Here is a 19,113-nt window from a genome sequence, read left to right on the forward strand (position 1 = left end):
GATTTTCCTTTCCCTCACACACACACAGATAAACACGCACACACCTTTTTATATGTCACAGTATGAGAAGGAAACGCACTTTGTAAGTGTGAAACACGATACGACCTGTAAAGATCAAACACAACGGACAGGAAAAAAAGAGTTTGTGCATTTTTGGAGTGTTTTGGATCTATTTTGAAATCAGACCGACCAACAGGAAAGGTATCAACCTTTACTCTTTTATTTCACGTTTAATGGTTATAGCTCAAGAAACAGCGTTTATTCACAACGGACGGAAACCGATCTGATCTCTTCCACCACTCTAGGTCTTTAATGTCAAAAGTCATGCAATTTGTATTGTTAACTAAAGTTGGGGCTACAACAAACAGTCATTTTAATGTTTTGTTTTGTCTGACCTATCGCCATATTCAGTTTACGCTTAAACAAAACGGAGAAAAGCAGTTTGTGCTTGATTCATTTAGAAATATATTTTTTCTCTTGGTGGATTGACTGTTTGGTGTTGTTTGGTTTAAACCCATTGAATTAAATTTTTTATTCAAGCTGGGAAACCAGAATTTTACGAAGATACTTTAGGAGAATTGGAAAAAAAAATGTAAGTTTCCCTTAGAATTTTTTGGAGAAAGGTGGGGGAAACAAAATCAAGAGTTTAAGAGATTAAACAGTGAGATAAAGTGTTGTTTTTAGAACACCGTTCAAAGTAAGAGTGTTTACACGTGTACTTCAGTCAAATCATTTGTTCTTGAATTGAATAACATCTTGTTGCTTGTAGTTAGTTGGCAGGAATGTACTGACATTTATGTTGTGTGTGATGTAGTCTTTTAATAGCTGGTTTCTTTTTCTTTGTGATGTGTTGGCTGCAAACCAACTTCCTTAAAGGTAATGAAGCTCAAAGCTACAAGTTGCGAAGTCATGCTTGAGGCCGGTTTGTGTGAAAGTCTGTCATGTTAATCTAAGACTGACATTTTGACAAAGTAAAAAAGATGCAAGCATGACGTCAAAATAGCTTATAACACACTTTTATGGTTATATACTCACACCTATTGCTTATGGATTGTTCTATCTTTGTGAATGCAGCCTGCTTTGGTGCTTTTTGAAAGATTAACTCCAGATAGATTGATCCAGATTGGGGATGGGGGGGGTGTGTGTTCGCTCCGGTATGCCATACATTTTGTAGGGAAAACGGTTGCTCCCCGTCCCCCACAATCACAACAACAAGCGATTGTGAAAACTAACATTAGCTAACATTTGTTTAAAACATAATCGTACGTATCTGCAATATTGTATTGACTTTTGCCGTTGCGTTTTCGACTGAGGGCTAACCGCTAACGTAAACTGTTTGTTAGCTAGCTATTTAACGGAAAGACGGCTAATGCTCGCCGACATATGTCAAACTAATGAGACTGCAATGTAACGGAACTAGTTGTCCTGTCTCACCAAAATAATGCTAGCTAAATGTAAACATATATTTTGTGTATTTTGCTTTGTGACATAAACGTGCAAAAGAGCTGTTGTGTTGCCTGGTTGTGCTAATGACATGACCACAAAAATCCAAGTCTCTAGTTTTGTATTTTATACCAGTTACACCATAGTTATACCATATTTGTATCTGGTTGTCTACGTAAACTTGTATGGGGATTCATGGCCAATCAAGGCGAGTTTTCAACAGTATCATCTTTGGCGCTGCCCACCAGCAACAACGCGTCTTCATTCTGTGAAGTCAACTTGGTAACTCCAATTGTGTAGGTACCACATGACCGTAGAGGAAGAGAGGAGGAGGACGGTTTTATCTGTATTGTTTCAGCTGTCACTGAGAATGAACTAACCGAGCATCTGGGCCGCACAAAAACCTACTCGGCACCGTGGAAATAATCCAACAAAATGATCCAGCTGGCTTTAAAAAGTGTCGCTGTAACATTTAAAACGAGTATGTGAGTGTTTTTATGTACTGAATGTGAAAAAACAGGACAGAATCTTGCCCCACTTCATTCCTAAAGTCTTTTGACCGTCCTAATCTGATTTATGAGGACAGGTGATTTGTGTTCGTGTTACATAATGTCGCCATTTATCGCTCAGAATTTAAGCTTTCCCTCTGCCTTCCTTTTAATGTAAAGCACACACATTCCCCTACATTTTAACATTGCTTTGATTGCATTGCTTGTTCCAAATTACAAAAGATAAACTGCTTGTTATGTAACCGTTTCCACCTAAAGGATCAAACGGCTGTCGCATTACCAGAACTGTTGGACAAACGGGACACAAATTGTCTGTATTTAAAGCCTTACCAGTGGCGTGGTAAAAACGTGTGACGTTCGTCCCGAGGTTAATGCTCGAGAGACGTTTCACTGCAATCTGCTCGTTCTGCAGTTTGACATTTTGTCCGTTGCCATCTTTGTTTTTTTTTTACAATGAACTTTCATGAACTGAAAGCACACTGTGAAAGGGTTAAAGTTGTAAGATGAAATCACGGACAACTCCCAGACCGGACAATGCTACTAAATGAACATCATGCTGTATTGAAGACTTGAAACTAGAGATTGAGACCATAAACTCATGTTTACAATGTTTACTGAGGGAATAAATCAAGAGAGAAGTAGACTTCTCTACAATCAGACTTCTTTTTGTAACCAGAGGAGTCCCCTTCTGATGGCCCTTAGAACAGAGTTACCCCCATGTTCGAACAAACAGTCCTCTTGGATGCCCCTATGGTAGATAAAACATGATAAGGTGCACTCTTGGATGCCGTTGCAGTGGAGAAAACACAATGAAGTACCGAGGAACTTAGTCTTCAGCCTCTTAAGGCCAACAGCAGGGGATGACAGTAACAAGATCAATTGGGAACAAAGATCAAAGATTGTTTCTTCAAAGGGCCTTTCTAAAAACCCAACTTGCTTTTTGTTCTGACTTATGTCTGACTGGTCTGTATTGATTCAACTGCATATTACTCCCTCGCTGTCCGCAGGATGTCCTTATGTGGAAGCTTTCTGTCAGACGAGCAGTTCCTGTGCTCAATCTGCCTCGACGTGTTCACCAACCCTTCGTCCACGCCGTGCGGACACAGCTTCTGCATGGCCTGCATCAGCAGATACTGGGACGGATCTAAGGTCCGTGAGTGTGTGACGCATGGAAGTCATTCAAGATATGTATGAAGGTTATATTTATCTATCTTCCATCTGTCTTTCTGTCTTTCCCTCCTGTCGTCTTTCCTTCCATCAGTCCTTGTCCACCCATTGTTTTCCTTCCTTTCATTCCTCCACCTTCTTCTTCCCTTCCTTTTGTTTCGTCCGTTGTCGTTCTTGTGTGCACTGTTTTTGTGTTGCTTGTTTATTTCCTGTAAGTGTGTGGTGGGACTTCATGTAACCATAGTAGCCTCGATTTGTGCCGATCGTGTACTAGCACACATCTTGGGTCACGGCGGTCACCACCGTTTTCTCTGCGATATAATTAGCCGGCGATGTTTGGGGGAAAAAAAAGGACTCCTCTTTGAAGAATCTGAAAAGCCAACAGCCCACCAGTTCCTGGCTGCCATCTTTGTTTTTATTTAGAAAGAGAGGCACTTGGAAACTTGGGAACTTGAGGCAGTCATTCTAGTTTTCTGCCCTTGCTTCCTTCTTTCCGCTGACTTTATTATCGTCTTTGGTTTGTTTTTTTCCGCTCCTCTCATCCATCCATCCATCCTCTCCCAGGTGTACCAGTGTCCTCTGTGTAAGAAGACCTTCCAGAAGCGACCAGACCTCCAGATCAACAGGACGCTGCGAGAGATTACCGATCAGTTCAGATCCATGACAGCAGAGGGGAACGAGAAGAGAGGGGGAAGAGGAGGAGGAGGAGGAGGAGGAGGAAGGGAAGGAGGCATAGCAGATGATTTAATTGATGAATTGAAGAAGAAGCTGCCTCGACCTCCGCTACAACTATCACCGACGATGCCCTGTGAGACCCAAGGTAAGACAGGTGAATTATGGTGTTAGCCTACAAGGGTTTTAGTTCATTTTAGATATGAATCAGTCAGTGTTGCTCTCACAAACTACATCATTACCAGTCAATATATCTTTTAAGATATATATACATACAGTGACGTTAAACAAACAAAGCAAAAATTATGTTTCTACGTAACAACCTGTGGAGCTAACATTAGCAGAGTATGATAGCACATCATTAAACTAGCATTAGCATTTCTATGCTACGCTGGCTACTGAAGGTATCCTTACTGTATACATATGCTGCTTTTGCTTTTTAGTGATTGTAGCAATGAATAAAGACCTCATTCGTGGATCATTTATTGTCATTATGCAACACAGGAATGCACAACGAAATGCAGTTGTAACGGTTTTTTTCAGGAAGTGCAGCTAGTGACAGTGTGTGCCCCATGGTAACGTCGCTCTGACAGCTTGAGGAAGTTGCCGCGGGGGGCGGGGCTTAGCTGCACCTTTTATCCTGTCCCACCTTTCTGTAACCTTCCTGCTAAACATAGTCTTGTTTGCAATGCTCACCATAGTTTAGTATGTTGTGTGTTGAGTGTTTCATCCTGACTAAAGTGGTCTAATAACTGGCTGACCGACCAACATTGCAAAAGAAATTGTTAAAGTATTAAGGAAGCTCAGTAAAATAAAAAGGTACACAGCTTCCTTGATTTTATCTCTCAATTCCTGTATCGTCTACCTTGGAAGGTGTGTCCATCCTGACGACGCCGGTCACAACCTCACTGGCTTCTTCGGTACCAAACGACAGTCCGATCGCCGCCCTGACGAACCCCTCCGGACCTTTTCCTCCTCCAATGCCCCCTTACTCCAAAGGCCGGAGGAGGTTCACCATGAGTGGGGCTGCAACCAGCTCGACAGCTCGACAGCTCCCTGTCTGCGAGATCCACCACAGAGGATTAGTGGTACAGTACTTTTATCTATACATTTAAACCATCTGTCTTTGATTTTCAGGCTTTCAAAGAAAGCCAATTGTGCTAAGGAACAAGAAGAGTGGTCGAAAACATGCAGCGGTTTATATTTTTGTGACAGATTTAAGGCTTGATACGGCAACGCTCTCTCACTGATTTCAGATTTACTGTAGGACTGATCGAGTATGCATCTGTCCTGAATGTGAGACCGGGGACCATCACGATCACGACACTGTGACTCTGGAAGCCGAGTGGATGGAAACCAAGGTGGGAAAACCAGAATGACGTTTGAAGTGAATAACACAGACTTTGGGGAGTTTGGGAGAGAACAACGGCTAATGACAACAAAGCACAAGCTGTTACAAAGCCTAGAGTTAAATACTGGTGCATCAATTCAGAACTGCGATCAAATCACAAGTGTCTAAAAGTAAATCCACGTCACATACCTGTTTTTATTAACTCGGCTTGCAAAATGTATTTTCTGTGTGTGTGCGCAGGACCAGCTGAGTGTGTCGGAGCAGGAGGTCCAGGAAATGATCAGACGGAGAATCAGGAAGATCGAGGAGATCAAACTGTCAGCGACTGAGCTGGAGGTGAAACACACAAACACATTCCTGTAAATACCCAAGCTGTGTGGCAAAACCTGTAAATCCTCCCGTCATCCCGTCATCCCTTTATCAGCTTTTAAACACAGCATCAGGTGAAAAACGACTTGTTTTTTTTGCTAACGTTTGGTTTCCCCCCCCACAACGTTTCAGGGTTTTATTCTACTTTTTCTGTATTCATGTAAAGATTTAGGTGTATTTCTAACTTTTCAGGGTTTTACCTAAAATTTTGAGGTTCCACCCAAAATCACAATGTTTTACCTAAATTTAGTTTCATGATAATTATATATTTTCAAATTTCAAGGTTTTAATTCCCTAATTTGGGGTATATTTTTCCATATTTCTTAAATCATTTTAACCAAATGTTCAGATGTATTCATGAGGTTTTCAAAGTTTTGAAAGGAAGGATTTTATAGGAGTCACCAAATATTCAGGTTCTTCAAGTTTCAAGTAATTTATGGTCATATGCACAACAATTACAGAGAAGCAAATCTCAGATCTCAGGCTTTAGGCTCACACTTTAGGAGGACTAAACAGCTTTTCAGGCTTTTACCAAACTGTTTGTGTTCATTTATCTGACCTTTGGCTGCACATTGCCATCTGTTTTGGGGATTACACCTTAAAAAATGTAACTGTAACAAAGATGTTTTAAATCACAGACTCCTTTTCTCCTCAGTTGGTGGTGGAGCGAGAGACGGCGGGCAGCGTTTGCCTGTTTTCTGACCTGGTGTCGGCCATCGAGCGCTCCCAGGCGGAGCTGATGGAGGTGATGGAGATGAGCCGGAGGGCGGCCATGCACCAGGCCGACGCCATGATACGACAGCTGGAGCTGGAGGTTGAAGAACTGCGGCGGAGGGAAAGCGCCCTCGTCGAGCTCGCCCAATCAGATGACTACATGCACTGTATCAAGGTTGGGGAAGATCTAATGAGGCTATACTGACTTATAGCATACCTGGGTTATTTGAAATCCGTTCTTTTGTTCCAGACGTTCCCCATCCTCTCCAGTCCTCCACCTGCCAAAGACTGGTCTGGGGTGTCGGTGAACTGTGAACTGGGAACAGGGACCATTTACAGGTCGCTGGCAGCTGTGGTGGAGAGGTTCCAGGAAGAGCTGTTGAAAATCGCAGACACGGGTAGGAATGAATGCAAAACACAACGCTTGATTCCAAAGATAAAAAAACAATGAAGACAGTCAGGTTTTACTCTGAAGCACTGAATCTGTGGAAACATTGAAAAAGCCGGTCGGTATTACAGAGTACAGAGTCAAAAGAAACGGATATACTGCTGTCTGGTGGTGGAGTTCAGTAAGTTCAGCTCCTTAATTGTTCCTCTCCAGGATTTCCCGCCTCAGTACTGGCTCCCAGTCCGGTCCGATATCAGCCCAGTGAGTGTCCACTCCCGCTCCACCTTAAATAGGTTCAACATAAAGGCTAATACAGTACATAAACCAGTGAATGATATTAGCCAACCACCTTTAAAGTTTTTCAAATACAAACCACTGAATGACTCTGTCCATCCTACCTTAACAAGTTAAGGTAGGTATCCTAATAATAAAAATCTATACAGCGCATTGTACATTTATTTTAACAACATTTTGTCCTGTTTTTCTGCAGGGATGAGGAGGGTTGAGGAGTATGCAGGTACAAAGCAGCATTATGGACACATCTTGCAGACACGATCACATAAATAAAATGTATATCACAGTTTTCGTCTTCCTTCAACGCAGTGGACGTGACGCTGGACGGCAACACCGCTCATCCCAGACTGATTCTGTCGGAGGACTTGAAGAGTGTGAGACGACCTGTCGAATACTTAAATCACAAGTTAATGAACGATCAAGAGCTGATTTCTTTTTTTAGCGTTACATTTGTGAATTTCGGCGGACGGCAGAGTACCGTACTGGCCGTCTGTACCGGTTATTCTGTCGTGCCGATAAAGTTGGGCATTGATAAACTTTGTGTGTTTCTGCAGGTGAGGTGTGGAGATCGACACCAGGCGCTTCCAGACAACCCGGAGAGGTTTGACAGAGTCGTCTGTGCCACAGGGAGGGAGGCGATCTCCTCTGGGAGACACTACTGGGAGGTGAGAGCATTATTTGAAATAATAATTTTGCAGTCAAATATTTACACCCATGTCCTTCCAGCCTTTTTTTATGTTTCAGTGTTTGGTTGCTTATTAATGTCCTATACTTCCTGTGATCAGGTGGAGGTGGGCGGGAAGACGGACTGGGATCTTGGAGTTGCCAGACAATCAATCAACAGGAAGGGGAAGATTGAAGTTACCCCGAGCAATGGATACTGGTTCCTCAGTCTGAGAGACAGGTGAGTTTTCAGCAAAAGAAAAACCCCAAAACCCTCACTGTACACTTACCTGTCCAGCACCAAACAGTAGACAAACAAAGTTAGCAGTTAGCTAGCGAACATATGACAGCATTTAGCAGCTAAAGAGCCACATATTTCCCTCAGACGCTGGTGGAGACCAAAAACAGAGCTAAAAATGAATGAATATGAGACTTGCATTCATCAGGTGAACATAATCATGACTCCAAATAAATGGTAATCTCGTTCTGTAACTGCTGGATGTGTACTTAAGTAACTATTTCCTTACACGTTAGAAACAACAAACTCCGGGGCTGAAAAGTAAAGCCAGTGTTGAAGAGCGATAAACCTCAATCAGGGGGAGACTCCTCTGAAACTCCTTGTTCTGAAACAAATAGAAGTTCAGTTGTATAGAAGTGAGAACCCGCAGTCCACAAACCAATAGGTGACTTCACTGTGACGACGTCCACTTCTTGTATACAACCTATGATCTGTGTCGGCGTCAACGTGCCACTGTGGAGTTTACGGTTTGTTCTGCTGCCCTCAAGTGGCTAAAAGGTTAACTAACACAGCTTTAATCTTCCCAGCATCCAAACATAATTTATGTCCTTGGAGTCAGTTTATCTTAATCCATTAGAATATTGTAGAAAGATCAATAAATCAATATAGATATTGTACTGAAACATACGTGTTAGAGAAAATGGTTTTAATACTCCACTTTCTCCTGCTTTTCCTTTCATTTAATTGTCTTTTTCCTTTCTGGTAATCAATTGTCCTCAGGAAAAAGTACGCCTTTCGAAGCGAACCCTCCACAGACGTCCATCTGAACCTCCGACCACAAAAGATTGGGATATTTGTGGACTTTGAGAAAGGACAGGTGCAGTATAGGAAACACATTTAACATTGACGTATGTTGGCTTCTGTTTTTTGTTTTTTTTAAATACTGTGTCCTCTTGGCTCTGCAGGTGTCTTTCTACAATGTTGATGCTAAACTTCACATCTACACTTTCAATGACACTTTCAGTGAATGCATCTTCCCGTTCTTCAGCCCCTGTACTAATAAATCTGGGAAGAACGACGCGCCGCTAGTTATCACTCCGGTAAACTGGACAGAGTGACAGAACAACACCTGGAAGTTCTGTGTTTCGTCTTCTTTTTTTTCGCTTTTAGTTGCACTGCAAAACTGTTCATATTTTTTTGGATATAAATACTCGTTATATATATAAATATAAATAACGTTTTCTTGTTGTCCGACTGTGAATAGTTTAGAAATACAGGTGAGACATTTGTATTTTAATTGATTTGCTTGTCATTTATTAAAAACAATCGTATTATTCTTGCAGTGACTGTGTTCATTATTTCCATATTGAGCTTCAGAGGAAACTGTGACAGACATTTTAAAAGCCTAAACTGTTCATTGACTCATCAAAAAATCAGCAGATCATGACAAACAATTGCAGACCCAGTTAAAGTAATAGTCACATTTTCCTGGAGTATTTGTACAGAAGCAGGAGTTGCCCAATACGATTTATTAACTTTGTACAACCCCTGTAAAGAAAAATGTTCGGTCGTACATGCATAAGAAAGAAAAGAAGGTTAGGGTTAGGGTAACGGTGAGTATAAAGTATAAAGTTTACTTTATACTCGCCGTACTCCCACTGTTCTGGGGCGGCGAAGGCCTGCTGCACTGGCCTGGATCAGTGGCCTGGACGGGGCGCCTCTCACTAACTATTGCCTGTGATATAACAAACAAGGGGGTACATACAACATGACAGGGCCAAGATTTAATGTAAACATATAGAAAGAGCACAGAAAACGTGATATATATATATATATATATATATATATACACATATATATGTGTGTGTGTGTGTGTATATATATATATATATATATATATATATATATATATATATACACATATATATACACACATATATATGAACATTGAACATATTTTGGTATCTATAACATACTCTATAACAACTGTATCTCTAATAATATCTATAATAAAAGCATTCAGTTTTCTGTTTCATAACGTCGTATCTTAAAATATTATGGGGAACTACTTTGGCAGAATTACAACAACAAAGATTGTACCTGTAAGAACTCAAGCTCCAGGTACAATCAGTAAAAAGTTTGGATAACTTCAGATTCTGTCGTAATTTTCGCAGTATGACCAAAGGTCCTTCATTTTCGTAAAACTTTTGAAAAGCATGGACAATAATCTCACTTTTTGTAGCAGAGAAGAGAGCAAGACTTGATTGGGTATTTGTGCCTGAACTACACACCCTGACGCCTTTTCTGTTGATTCACATTCAGAATCAAAAGTTTTTGCGGTCGATGCGGTGCTGCTCCATCTGCGACTTTGCTTTTTCTTTTTGCAGGAGAATGTGCTCAGCAAACTCCCTCATGGCTCCCATTCCCCCAGCACTGTGGCAGGTGTACTTTGCAGCATTGATGACGGCCACCGGCGCGTCTCTTGGCACCGCACTTAAACCCGCCAGGTTCAGACAGCTGATATCCTGTGTGTCGCTACCTGAGAGGTGGCAAGGTGGAAAGACAAATAAATAAACATCACATATGAATATTAAGGCCCATTATTGATTAAGGCTTGTTGCATGAGGATCAAAATAAATCCACACCACTAGATGGCACTGGTTTATCTTTGCAATCCAAGAAATTAAAGTTTCTGCTGAAATATTTTTGGATTACTAAACCAGTTTTAGCTACGATGATGTATTAGAGCCTCTGTAGATTAAAAAAAAGAATTACGAAGCCGGGGGTTGGGGGCAATATTCAGAGCACAACATTATGACAATAAACTTGGATATTATCTGAGATTAAAGTGGTAAATTTAAAAGAAAGAACTTGCCAATTTGTAAGATTATAAAGTCATAAATTTACCATAAAAACGTGCCAATTTGGAAGATTATAAAGTCACAAATTTACCATAAAAAACTTGCCAATTTGTAAGATTATAAAGTCACAAATTTACCATAAAAAACTTGCCAATTTGTGAAATTATAGTCACAAATTTACCATAGAAACTTGCTAATTTGGAAGATTATAGTCACAAATTTACCATAAAAAACTTGCCAATTTGGAAGATTATAAACTCACAAATTTACTGTAAAAAAACTTGCCAATTTGGAAGATTATAAAGTCACAAATTTACCATAAAAAAACTTGCCAATTTGTAAGATTATAAAGTCATAGATTTACCATAAAAAACTTGCCAATTTGGAAGGTTATAAAGTCATAAATTTATCCTAAAAAACGTGACAATTTGTAAGATTATAAAGTCAAAAATTTACCAATAATCTAAAAGATTGGGAGTGAGTTTTCTGTTGATGAAATGATTAATCACGACTACTTAAAAAGGCTTTACCCATGTACGCCACATCCTTCCAACCCAGCTTCCTCTGCTCCACCATCGGCCTCAGGTCATTCAGGGGCTCCTCTCCCACCGAGATCACCTTGCAGCCAGTCCTCTCGGCTAGTTTGTCAGCCAACGACTGGGTCACGGAGTCCAGCTTGGACGTCAACAGCACAACCTGGTGGAGCCAAGACAGAAGGTAGTGTGTGGCCTCATGACATGAGCCGACTCACTGGTGCTTTTTAGAGTTTAGAATGGTTCCAACCTCCATTGCTTCTTTCTGCAGCATGCGGATGCCCGTGGAGTCTCTGATATTAATAGACACCATCTCTTCTCCGGACTTGTACAATAAGATCCTTCCTTCCGTTAAGCATCCGGAAACATTGCAAAACATCAGACGAACCACCTCTGGCGTGGCCCGACCGAAGTAGCCATACCTGAAGAAAGAAGCACGGATTGGATAAAGAGCGGGAAAAGAAATGATCGACTCAGGTCTGACTTTTCGCTGAAAGACGACATAGCAAGTATACTTTGCAAAATCTATATGCATGACTGTATGAAGATAACTGGGGTTCGTGTGTCTCACCGAAGAACCCTCTGTTCTGCCACAGGCCAGTCGATGTCCACATCGATGTCCACGCTGAACTCTGGCAGCATCTCGTAGTACGCTACCTTACCGCCCTGGAGAGACGGAAGCAAAAAAATATAACATGAAAGAAGGCAAGTTACAGCTTTTTCGCAAAGCCTCACAGAAGAGATATTTGACAATTTTCCATTTTATAATCAAAACAGAATTCGTTAAAGCAAGTCATAGTCGGGAAATAGCTTGGACGTGTAATACTGGTATTAAATTCTAGTCAACATCGGTCACGTCAGTTACCTGCAGAAGTCCCTCATTCACTAAGGAGTCTTTAGTGGTGAAGTAAAACGAGCCGTTCTCACACAGCTCTCCATCCCAGTCCTGACGGCGTGGACGGTGGGCCGGGTCCAGATTGATTGGCTTGGTAACCTCCCCAGCTAGAAGGAAGGCAGATTAAGGGTTAAAAAAGGTCTGTTCGACAAGACATGTTGCAAAATGCAAGAGCGATGTGTGAACTCGTAGAATAGCCTTCTATAAAAATGATCCCAAATGTGTAGATTTATATTTACATAAATACAATGACAGCTGCAAAAATTGTAATCCAACATTTACTTAAATATATATATTTTTTAACTTCTTTTTTACTTTCCAGTACAACCAAAACTTCTCGAATCGTTCACTTCAACGAGGAAAAAAGGAACACTCAAAACAAGGCAGATCCTCACCGCCACAGTAAAATACAGGAACTGTTTCTCCATCACACAGAAACCCGACTGGCGAAGTCAGATTCGGCCAGCCGCGATTTTGGTCTTTTAACTGATAGTTACAGTTCCCAACCTTACTCGTGGTGACAGATCTTACCACAACACTATTATAGCAGCACTAACGGAACTCTGAAGTTCGTAAACATACACAATAACACTTAACAGTACAGTAAGGTAAAACAAAACAAAACAAGGTAACAAACACACTATGACCTATCTCTGCCCAGACACAAGCCTCTTACTCTGAGATGACTTTGTGGCGGTCAATGCGTTTCTTTGAATTTCTTCATTAAATTCGGGATCCGGAGCTTCAAGCTGTGCGGCGATAAATCCTCCATATGGCAGCGGGGATTTTTTTCTTCCCCACGACCGGCAAATGTCGACTTTCACGGGAAGAGAAGTACAAGTTCTCTTCCCGTTAAAGTCGACATTTGCCTCTGAAGAATGGGCTTCTTCCTTCTGCAGGTTAAAGTTAGCAGAGTTACGGGGCCGCTTCTCTTTCAGGGTCCAAAACAGTCTATTGTTCGTCCAGCTAATGTAGAACTATTCCTAGGTTTTCTTAATAGCGACAACGTTGTGCGCGTCCCCTTTCATGCGAATCGATTCGCGTGGGATGGCACAGAGCTGGAGGTAACACAGGTTTTTATAGTCTCAGTGATGCCACAGAGCCCTCGTCCAATGACACCTTAGTCATGAGTTTGGACCAAAAATCACACGTAGGTGAGATTTAACATCTGGTGGGGCTTGGTGTGATTTTAATCAAAATCAGGCTGTTGAACCATGTAGACCCAACTCCCTTTGTTCCAACCACATGGTGAAGTCCCAACAATGGGTTTTACTGGTTAGGAGTTACCTTTTTGTGTGTATTCAATCACTCAAGCTGACTATATTGTATTTGTAGCTCTTTTTTTTAACGGTTTACTTATTTATTATACCTTTACTGTTTGATTATTTATTGTACTTCTTTTGTTTTTTTGCTTTGTTTTCTACTGATGTCTCTTGGTGCACCGCCCACTTTGCTGCTGTAATCCTGCAAATGTCCCCGCTGTGGGACAAATGAAGGATTATCTTATCTGTCAACAATTTTCTTAGTATCGTGACGGTGAATCTAACAAGCAAAGCTTGAATAAGAAGTTGGAGACATGCCACATATGAATGACAGGAACGGAGGCAACAAGTTGCTCCGTAAATAAAAACTTCTTTCAACCACAATGAAAAGATTTTTTGTGGAGGTGCTGCTAGAGATACGGCTCTGGTAGCAACCTGTCAATCACAGTAAGCCCGTCCTAAAGCACACCCTGCTTTATGGTCTGTTTGACTCTAAATGGACCATAATGTACTAAATGAACATCATGCTGTATTGAAGAAGACTGTAAACTAGAGATTGAGACCATAAACTCATGTTTACAATGTTTACTGAGGGAATAAATCAAGAGAGAAGTAGAGTCATTTTAGACTAGACTTCTATACAATCTGACTTCTTTTTGCAAACACAGGAGTCGCCCCCTGCTGGTCAGTAGAGACAATGCAAATTTAAGACACTTCCGCATCGGCTTCACTCTTTAGAGCCGGATGTTGCCGCCTGTTTTACCAGGTATAGCCTGTGTTATGTTTGTACTAATCTAATCTATATCATCTAGCACTGCAAAAACAAATACAAAAAAAAGAGGTAAAGTGAGTTTTCAGATTAAGTGTTGTGCTGTTGAAGAAATGTGGAACTATTTGTTGGCTTACATCCTTTCTTGACCTCCTGCCAGCGGAACTGGTGTCTCCTGACCACGGAGAAGACGGAATCAAAGCCCTGCTGCGTGATCATCTCCAGGGCCTCCTTCAAATGGAACGGGTGGAGACACGGGGAGGTAGCCTGGATGTTGCACACCACATCTATCGCTGTGAAAAACAAAGTCAACAAAGTCAACAAAGTCACGTGCGCTATAGTCACACAGCTGCTTTGCGTCCGCTCTGAGCGGCCCTGCCACTGATCAAACACGTCGTGGCGATATCACTACACCACCCGAGCCTGATGTCCAGGTACACATCCTGGTGTTGGGGGACGTACCTGGGTTGAGCCTGATAAACTCTTGGATGGTTTCCAGGGACGAGGAAGAGTCTTTGGAGACTTCAAGGCTCCTGCGGTGCACCTGGGCGCCCCAGCATTTTGCCACCTTCTCGATCTCGTCATGGTCAGTCGAAACCCAAACACTGAGGAAATGAAAGTGTGCCATCACTGTAGTAATCTCTTCACATGGGATTACTTCAACATTATCTGTCTGACTCATGTTTTGATGCTTTGTCTTACTTGTTTTTCTTTCTTATCTTTAAGCTTTTTCTTCTACAGATTCATTTAAATCGTGAAGGAAAATAAAAGGTTTAACTCAAACTATCTTAAAGTTTCTTTAAGATTTGTTGCATCTTTTAAGATGCAACAAATTCAGGGTAGGTCGCCTTTAATGAGGCCTTTATAAATAAAGTGTAGAAGGAAAACAACAACATTAATCTATCTCAAACCATCATTCGGTTCCTAAAATTAAAATAAATGATGATGAGATGAGATTAAAAATAAATAATAAAAAAAATAAAAATATTAAAAATAAATAATAAAAAAGATGAAAAATACGCCATCATAAACCTCAAATCCTCATGAAATAAAAAGCTTATTTTGTCCAAATAACATTCTATAACAAAAAATTATATCACAATGACATAAAGCAGAAAAAAGCATAAAATCCTTCCATCAGAGACAAAAACAGCCAATATTTCCCTTAATAAATGACAAATAATCAATTATCAATATCGCTGGATATTCATTTTGAGTTTACTAATCATTTCAGTATGAATGACCTGTTTATGACTATGTTTTTAATACTAATTCATCTTGTTCCTCTATACAGAACACATGTTTTAAATAAAATCAATACAATGATACAATGTATCAGTCATTCAGGTTACATAATGACGTATTAGCTGAACACATATGGAGTAGTTTGTGTCGTAAGGATAACGTCTTTATGAGGCCATAATGCAATGTGAATCAGGGCTAAATGTGAACAAATAAATACGCATATAAGTGAGTCACGTGCAGTGTTTAAAGTACAATATGTGTCAATATCATATCCTGCAACAATTGTTTCTACCTGTCGAACATGTCGGAGTCCACTGCAGCCCTGAGCACCCATCCGAGGAGCGGGACCCCGGCTAACATTTTGATGTTTTTCAGGGGGATCCCTTTGCTTCCTCCCCTCGCCAGAACCAAGGCAGCGACGTGTCGCTTCCCGTCCGCTCTCGGGTGCTTACGTTCGGATAGAGGTCCGTCCTGCTCGCCGTTTGAGCATCTTTTCCTGGAAGCCATAACGACTCAATTTGGCTAAAAAAAAAAAAAAGGATGTCCGTGGAGCGCCGCTGATCGACGGTAATTATAGAGCAGTGGCACTTGGGCTGACGCGGTGGGTCTGTGGGTCTGTGGGACGGTGGATGTAATGGACAGTATGTTAACCAAACAAACCAGAGAAAGCAGTTCCGGTGTGTCGCTTCATTTAGCGCCTCTTCAAGAGAACACATAGCTGTCCTCGTGAATGCCTAACTGCTTCTTCTTCTTTATTTCTATGTCAAAACATTTTCTTTTGATATATTTAATATAATTAGATAATATATATATATATTCGTTGTTGGAGCCTGTTTATGGCTTACGTGTGTATTGTAGAAGAACTAAACGTAAAAAAAAAACATATGACACAAAATATTGGTAAAAAAATTAGAAGGCAACATTGTTTGTATTTCAAAAATGGCTGATAGTTCTCCAACATTATATATGTTACATATATTACTCAATGTTTTACCCTTGTAATGAAAAACTAAACATTTGGGCATTCACGAGGACAGCTACGCGTTCTTTTCGTACGTTCAACAGCTGTAGTAACGACGACAACCACAGACGCATTGGACCGGAAGTCTTCAGTTAGCAGGGTCGCTTGATAAACCGAAACACTGGACTTTTTTTTCTTCTGGTCTTTAATTGTGGTTGCTACTTAGGAGCTCACTACCGCCACCTATTTCCCCGGAGAGAAGCCATTGTAATTTTATTATTATTTTATTCATAATAAAACATTTTGTTTTACTAATACTCACTATTGAATCTACGAACAGTTAGTATTGTTGTAGAATATTATATTTTTCATTTTTTACTTTAATTTCCAACACAATGAAATAGAAATATAATCCAATCCAGTCGTTTATTGTGCTTCGTATTAATTGCATTATTATTCAACTATTAGCAAACTAATAGTCTCCTGTATGCTTCAGTTATGTTACTGTGTTATACCAATAATATCACAAGTATTATTATTTGTGATAGTATTGTTGTTGTTAATAATACATTAATATAAATAATAATAATAACTAAAATAGCACTACTATTACTACTACTAGTAATAATAATAATAATGATATATAACTACGATATAATTTTGTAAAAAGACAATTGTGGGTCGTGGAATACTCTCTAAATAGACTTTTCTTCTTCTTTGTTCTGGTGTGTTTTTTTAAAGTTATATAGAAAAACCTGTTTTTGACTGAAGAAGACGAGGGTGTGTCACAGAAGTCACACAGTGATGGAATGTTTTAAAAAGCCTACAGGTGTAGCGGTAAAGAGTCTCTCTTTCTCCACCTGTGTATGGATGGATGAATACAAACAAAGAGGAGGAATGAACAGATTTAGAAAACATGTATGTGTTATGATTAACAACTGGAGCAGCAGGTGAAGTTTGCTGAATCCATGTCTTCTTCTTTTTTAGTGATAAACAGCGCCATCAGTGTAAATTGGCTTTTTTTTGTATTATTGCTGATCATTATGAAAGTTCAAATGTTTCACAATAAGTACAAACATGGTCAAAGAAGTTTCATATGAGACAGAATTAATTTTAATTGGATGTGGGTTAATTGATTAACAGAAAATATTATCCTCCACTTATTGTGACACTTCCTACACCTATTTTTTTTTAACGATTTGTTTTATTTTGAACACATTATGATAGTTAGAAATAAATAAATAAATGTATATTTGCACTCTGTGCAGTGACAATAAAGTTGAATCCAATTTAATGAGGCGACAGGGCACCAAAATATGCATTGTCACCTGTAGTTAACACATCTTTTTGTTCCTTTAATAAGGATACATGGTGTGAGGGAGAGCGACAGATAAATAACAGTAATGTGGAAGAGACCAGAGAAGAGATGAAGTCGTCCATCAGGTTGAACCGGTGCTCCTCTCTCTCTCTCTCTCTCTCTCTCTCTCTCTCTCTCTCTCTCTCTCTCTCTCTCTCTCTCTCTCTCTCTCTCTCTCTCTACAGCTCTAGATTCTAAGCAAAGAAAAACACATCAAAAACCTGTTTTAAACAGAAGAATAGGCTCTGTCCTCGACCGCTTCAACTTGAAATCGATCGAGACCCGCCACCCTAAAGGATGTCCAAAATTCCTTAAATTTAACAACTTAATTTTCTGAGGATAAAAGAGAGAAAAAGCTTCCAGAGGAAAGAAGAGCGAAGATACACGAGTACACCCTAAACTCAAGAGAACGGATAACTTCTATGCCCCGTTCTCTCACCGTTAATGTATACATTTTGCCGGTCATAAGGAAGAAGAATTCCCTTAATTTACAAAGGAGCCTCTCTGCCACATAGAGGTGCATCGCCGTGCAGCTTGAAGCTCCGTAGCCAAGTTTTAAGCAAGGAACTCGAAGGACCAAATCGACCACGACAAAGTCATCTCACAGTAAGAGGCTTGGTGTCTGGGCAAAGTTGGGTCATAGTGTGTTTATTACCTTGCTTGTTTTTGTTTTAAGCTTACTGTATTGTTATAAAGTGTTATTGTGTATGCTCACGGACCGCCGAGTACCGTTAGTGCTGTGCAGAGATTACTGTGTTTTTCATACTGCTGCAACCGTGTTGTGATAGATCAGTTACCGCGAGTGAAGTCAGTAATTGTGGCTTTATCAGTAAAAGCAACCAGAATTGTGGCTAGTATTTTGCGGCTAGGCTTTTCCTTTTTTTTTCCTCTCTTCTTTAACTAACCCACACACACACGCACATAGTTCCACACACATACTGGTTTAGCTAAATATCTCAGACACGTGTATGTAAACGCGGTCTCTATTGCCTCGCGCCATTTTGGAGTTGTTTTAAAATCTACATTGTCAAGTACATTTTAAGACATTTTAAAACCTAAACTGTTTATTGATTCATCAAAAAAAGTAAGCAGATCATGACAAACAATTGCAAACCCATTTAAAGTAATAGTCACATTTTCCTGGAGTATTTGTACAGAAGCAGAAGTTGCCCAATAAGATTTTACAGACACTATATTAATAATATAGATAGATAATTATCTGTAAGCTCATATCTCATATTCAGGGATTACTTTATTGACTTTGTACAAGTCCTGTCAAGAAAAATTTTCTTTTATGTTAAAGGTACAATAACTTCATTTTCGTAAAACTTCTAAAGAGCATGCATAATAATCTCACTTTTTGTGTAAACAAGGTTAATTGTTTGACTTCTAACTCTAAAATCAGAGTTGCATCTCTGATAC

At 40.1% G+C, this 19,113-nt stretch overlaps 2 protein-coding genes across 2 annotated transcripts; one reads left to right on the forward strand and one right to left on the reverse strand.

Moving 5' to 3' along the window:
- The first annotated feature begins 48 nt into the window (after window positions 1-48).
- On the forward strand, window positions 49-8,952 carry LOC137870691 (E3 ubiquitin-protein ligase TRIM39). The gene is made up of 15 exons (XM_068708101.1): window positions 49-201; window positions 2,960-3,101; window positions 3,684-3,939; window positions 4,665-4,879; window positions 5,048-5,152; window positions 5,383-5,478; window positions 6,167-6,400; window positions 6,476-6,623; window positions 6,827-6,874; window positions 7,104-7,130; window positions 7,217-7,281; window positions 7,462-7,572; window positions 7,693-7,811; window positions 8,589-8,685; window positions 8,774-8,952. The coding sequence occupies exons 2-15, from the start codon at window positions 2,961-2,963 to the stop codon at window positions 8,924-8,926; spliced, it is 1,815 nt and encodes a 604-aa protein (XP_068564202.1). The 5' UTR covers window positions 49-201; window position 2,960; the 3' UTR covers window positions 8,927-8,952.
- A 339-nt stretch (window positions 8,953-9,291) lies between these two features.
- LOC137870692 (N-acylneuraminate cytidylyltransferase-like) lies at window positions 9,292-16,023 on the reverse strand. Its single transcript, XM_068708102.1, has 8 exons — window positions 15,666-16,023; window positions 14,591-14,733; window positions 14,266-14,421; window positions 12,068-12,204; window positions 11,774-11,868; window positions 11,453-11,624; window positions 11,200-11,365; window positions 9,292-10,347 (listed from the first exon to the last, which is right to left on the reverse strand). Exons 1-8 carry the CDS (start codon window positions 15,878-15,880, stop codon window positions 10,133-10,135), a joined length of 1,299 nt encoding a protein of 432 aa, XP_068564203.1. The 5' UTR covers window positions 15,881-16,023; the 3' UTR covers window positions 9,292-10,132.
- Between the last annotated feature and the right edge of the window lie 3,090 nt (window positions 16,024-19,113).

The sequence above is a fragment of the Cebidichthys violaceus genome, unplaced genomic scaffold, assembly GCF_023349555.1.
Source record: "Cebidichthys violaceus isolate CVI_PGR_0920_01 unplaced genomic scaffold, fCebVio1.0.p SCAF_133, whole genome shotgun sequence".
NCBI classification, from domain to species: Eukaryota; Metazoa; Chordata; class Actinopteri; order Perciformes; family Stichaeidae; genus Cebidichthys; species Cebidichthys violaceus.

Coding starts and splice junctions, on each gene's coding strand:
- LOC137870691 (XM_068708101.1), top strand. CDS start 2,961: ATGTCCTTATGTGGAAGCTTTCTGTCAGACGAGCAGTTCCTGTGCTCA. Junction 3,102..3,683: donor GATACTGGGACGGATCTAAG/GTCCGTGAGTGT, acceptor ATCCTCTCCCAG/GTGTACCAGTGTCCTCTGTG. Junction 6,401..6,475: donor ACTACATGCACTGTATCAAG/GTTGGGGAAGAT, acceptor CTTTTGTTCCAG/ACGTTCCCCATCCTCTCCAG.
- LOC137870692 (XM_068708102.1), bottom strand. CDS start 15,880: ATGGCTTCCAGGAAAAGATGCTCAAACGGCGAGCAGGACGGACCTCTA. Junction 11,869..12,067: donor TGAATGAGGGACTTCTGCAG/GTAACTGACGTG, acceptor CCGTCTCTCCAG/GGCGGTAAGGTAGCGTACTA. Junction 10,348..11,199: donor GAAGGATGTGGCGTACATGG/GTAAAGCCTTTT, acceptor GCCACCTCTCAG/GTAGCGACACACAGGATATC.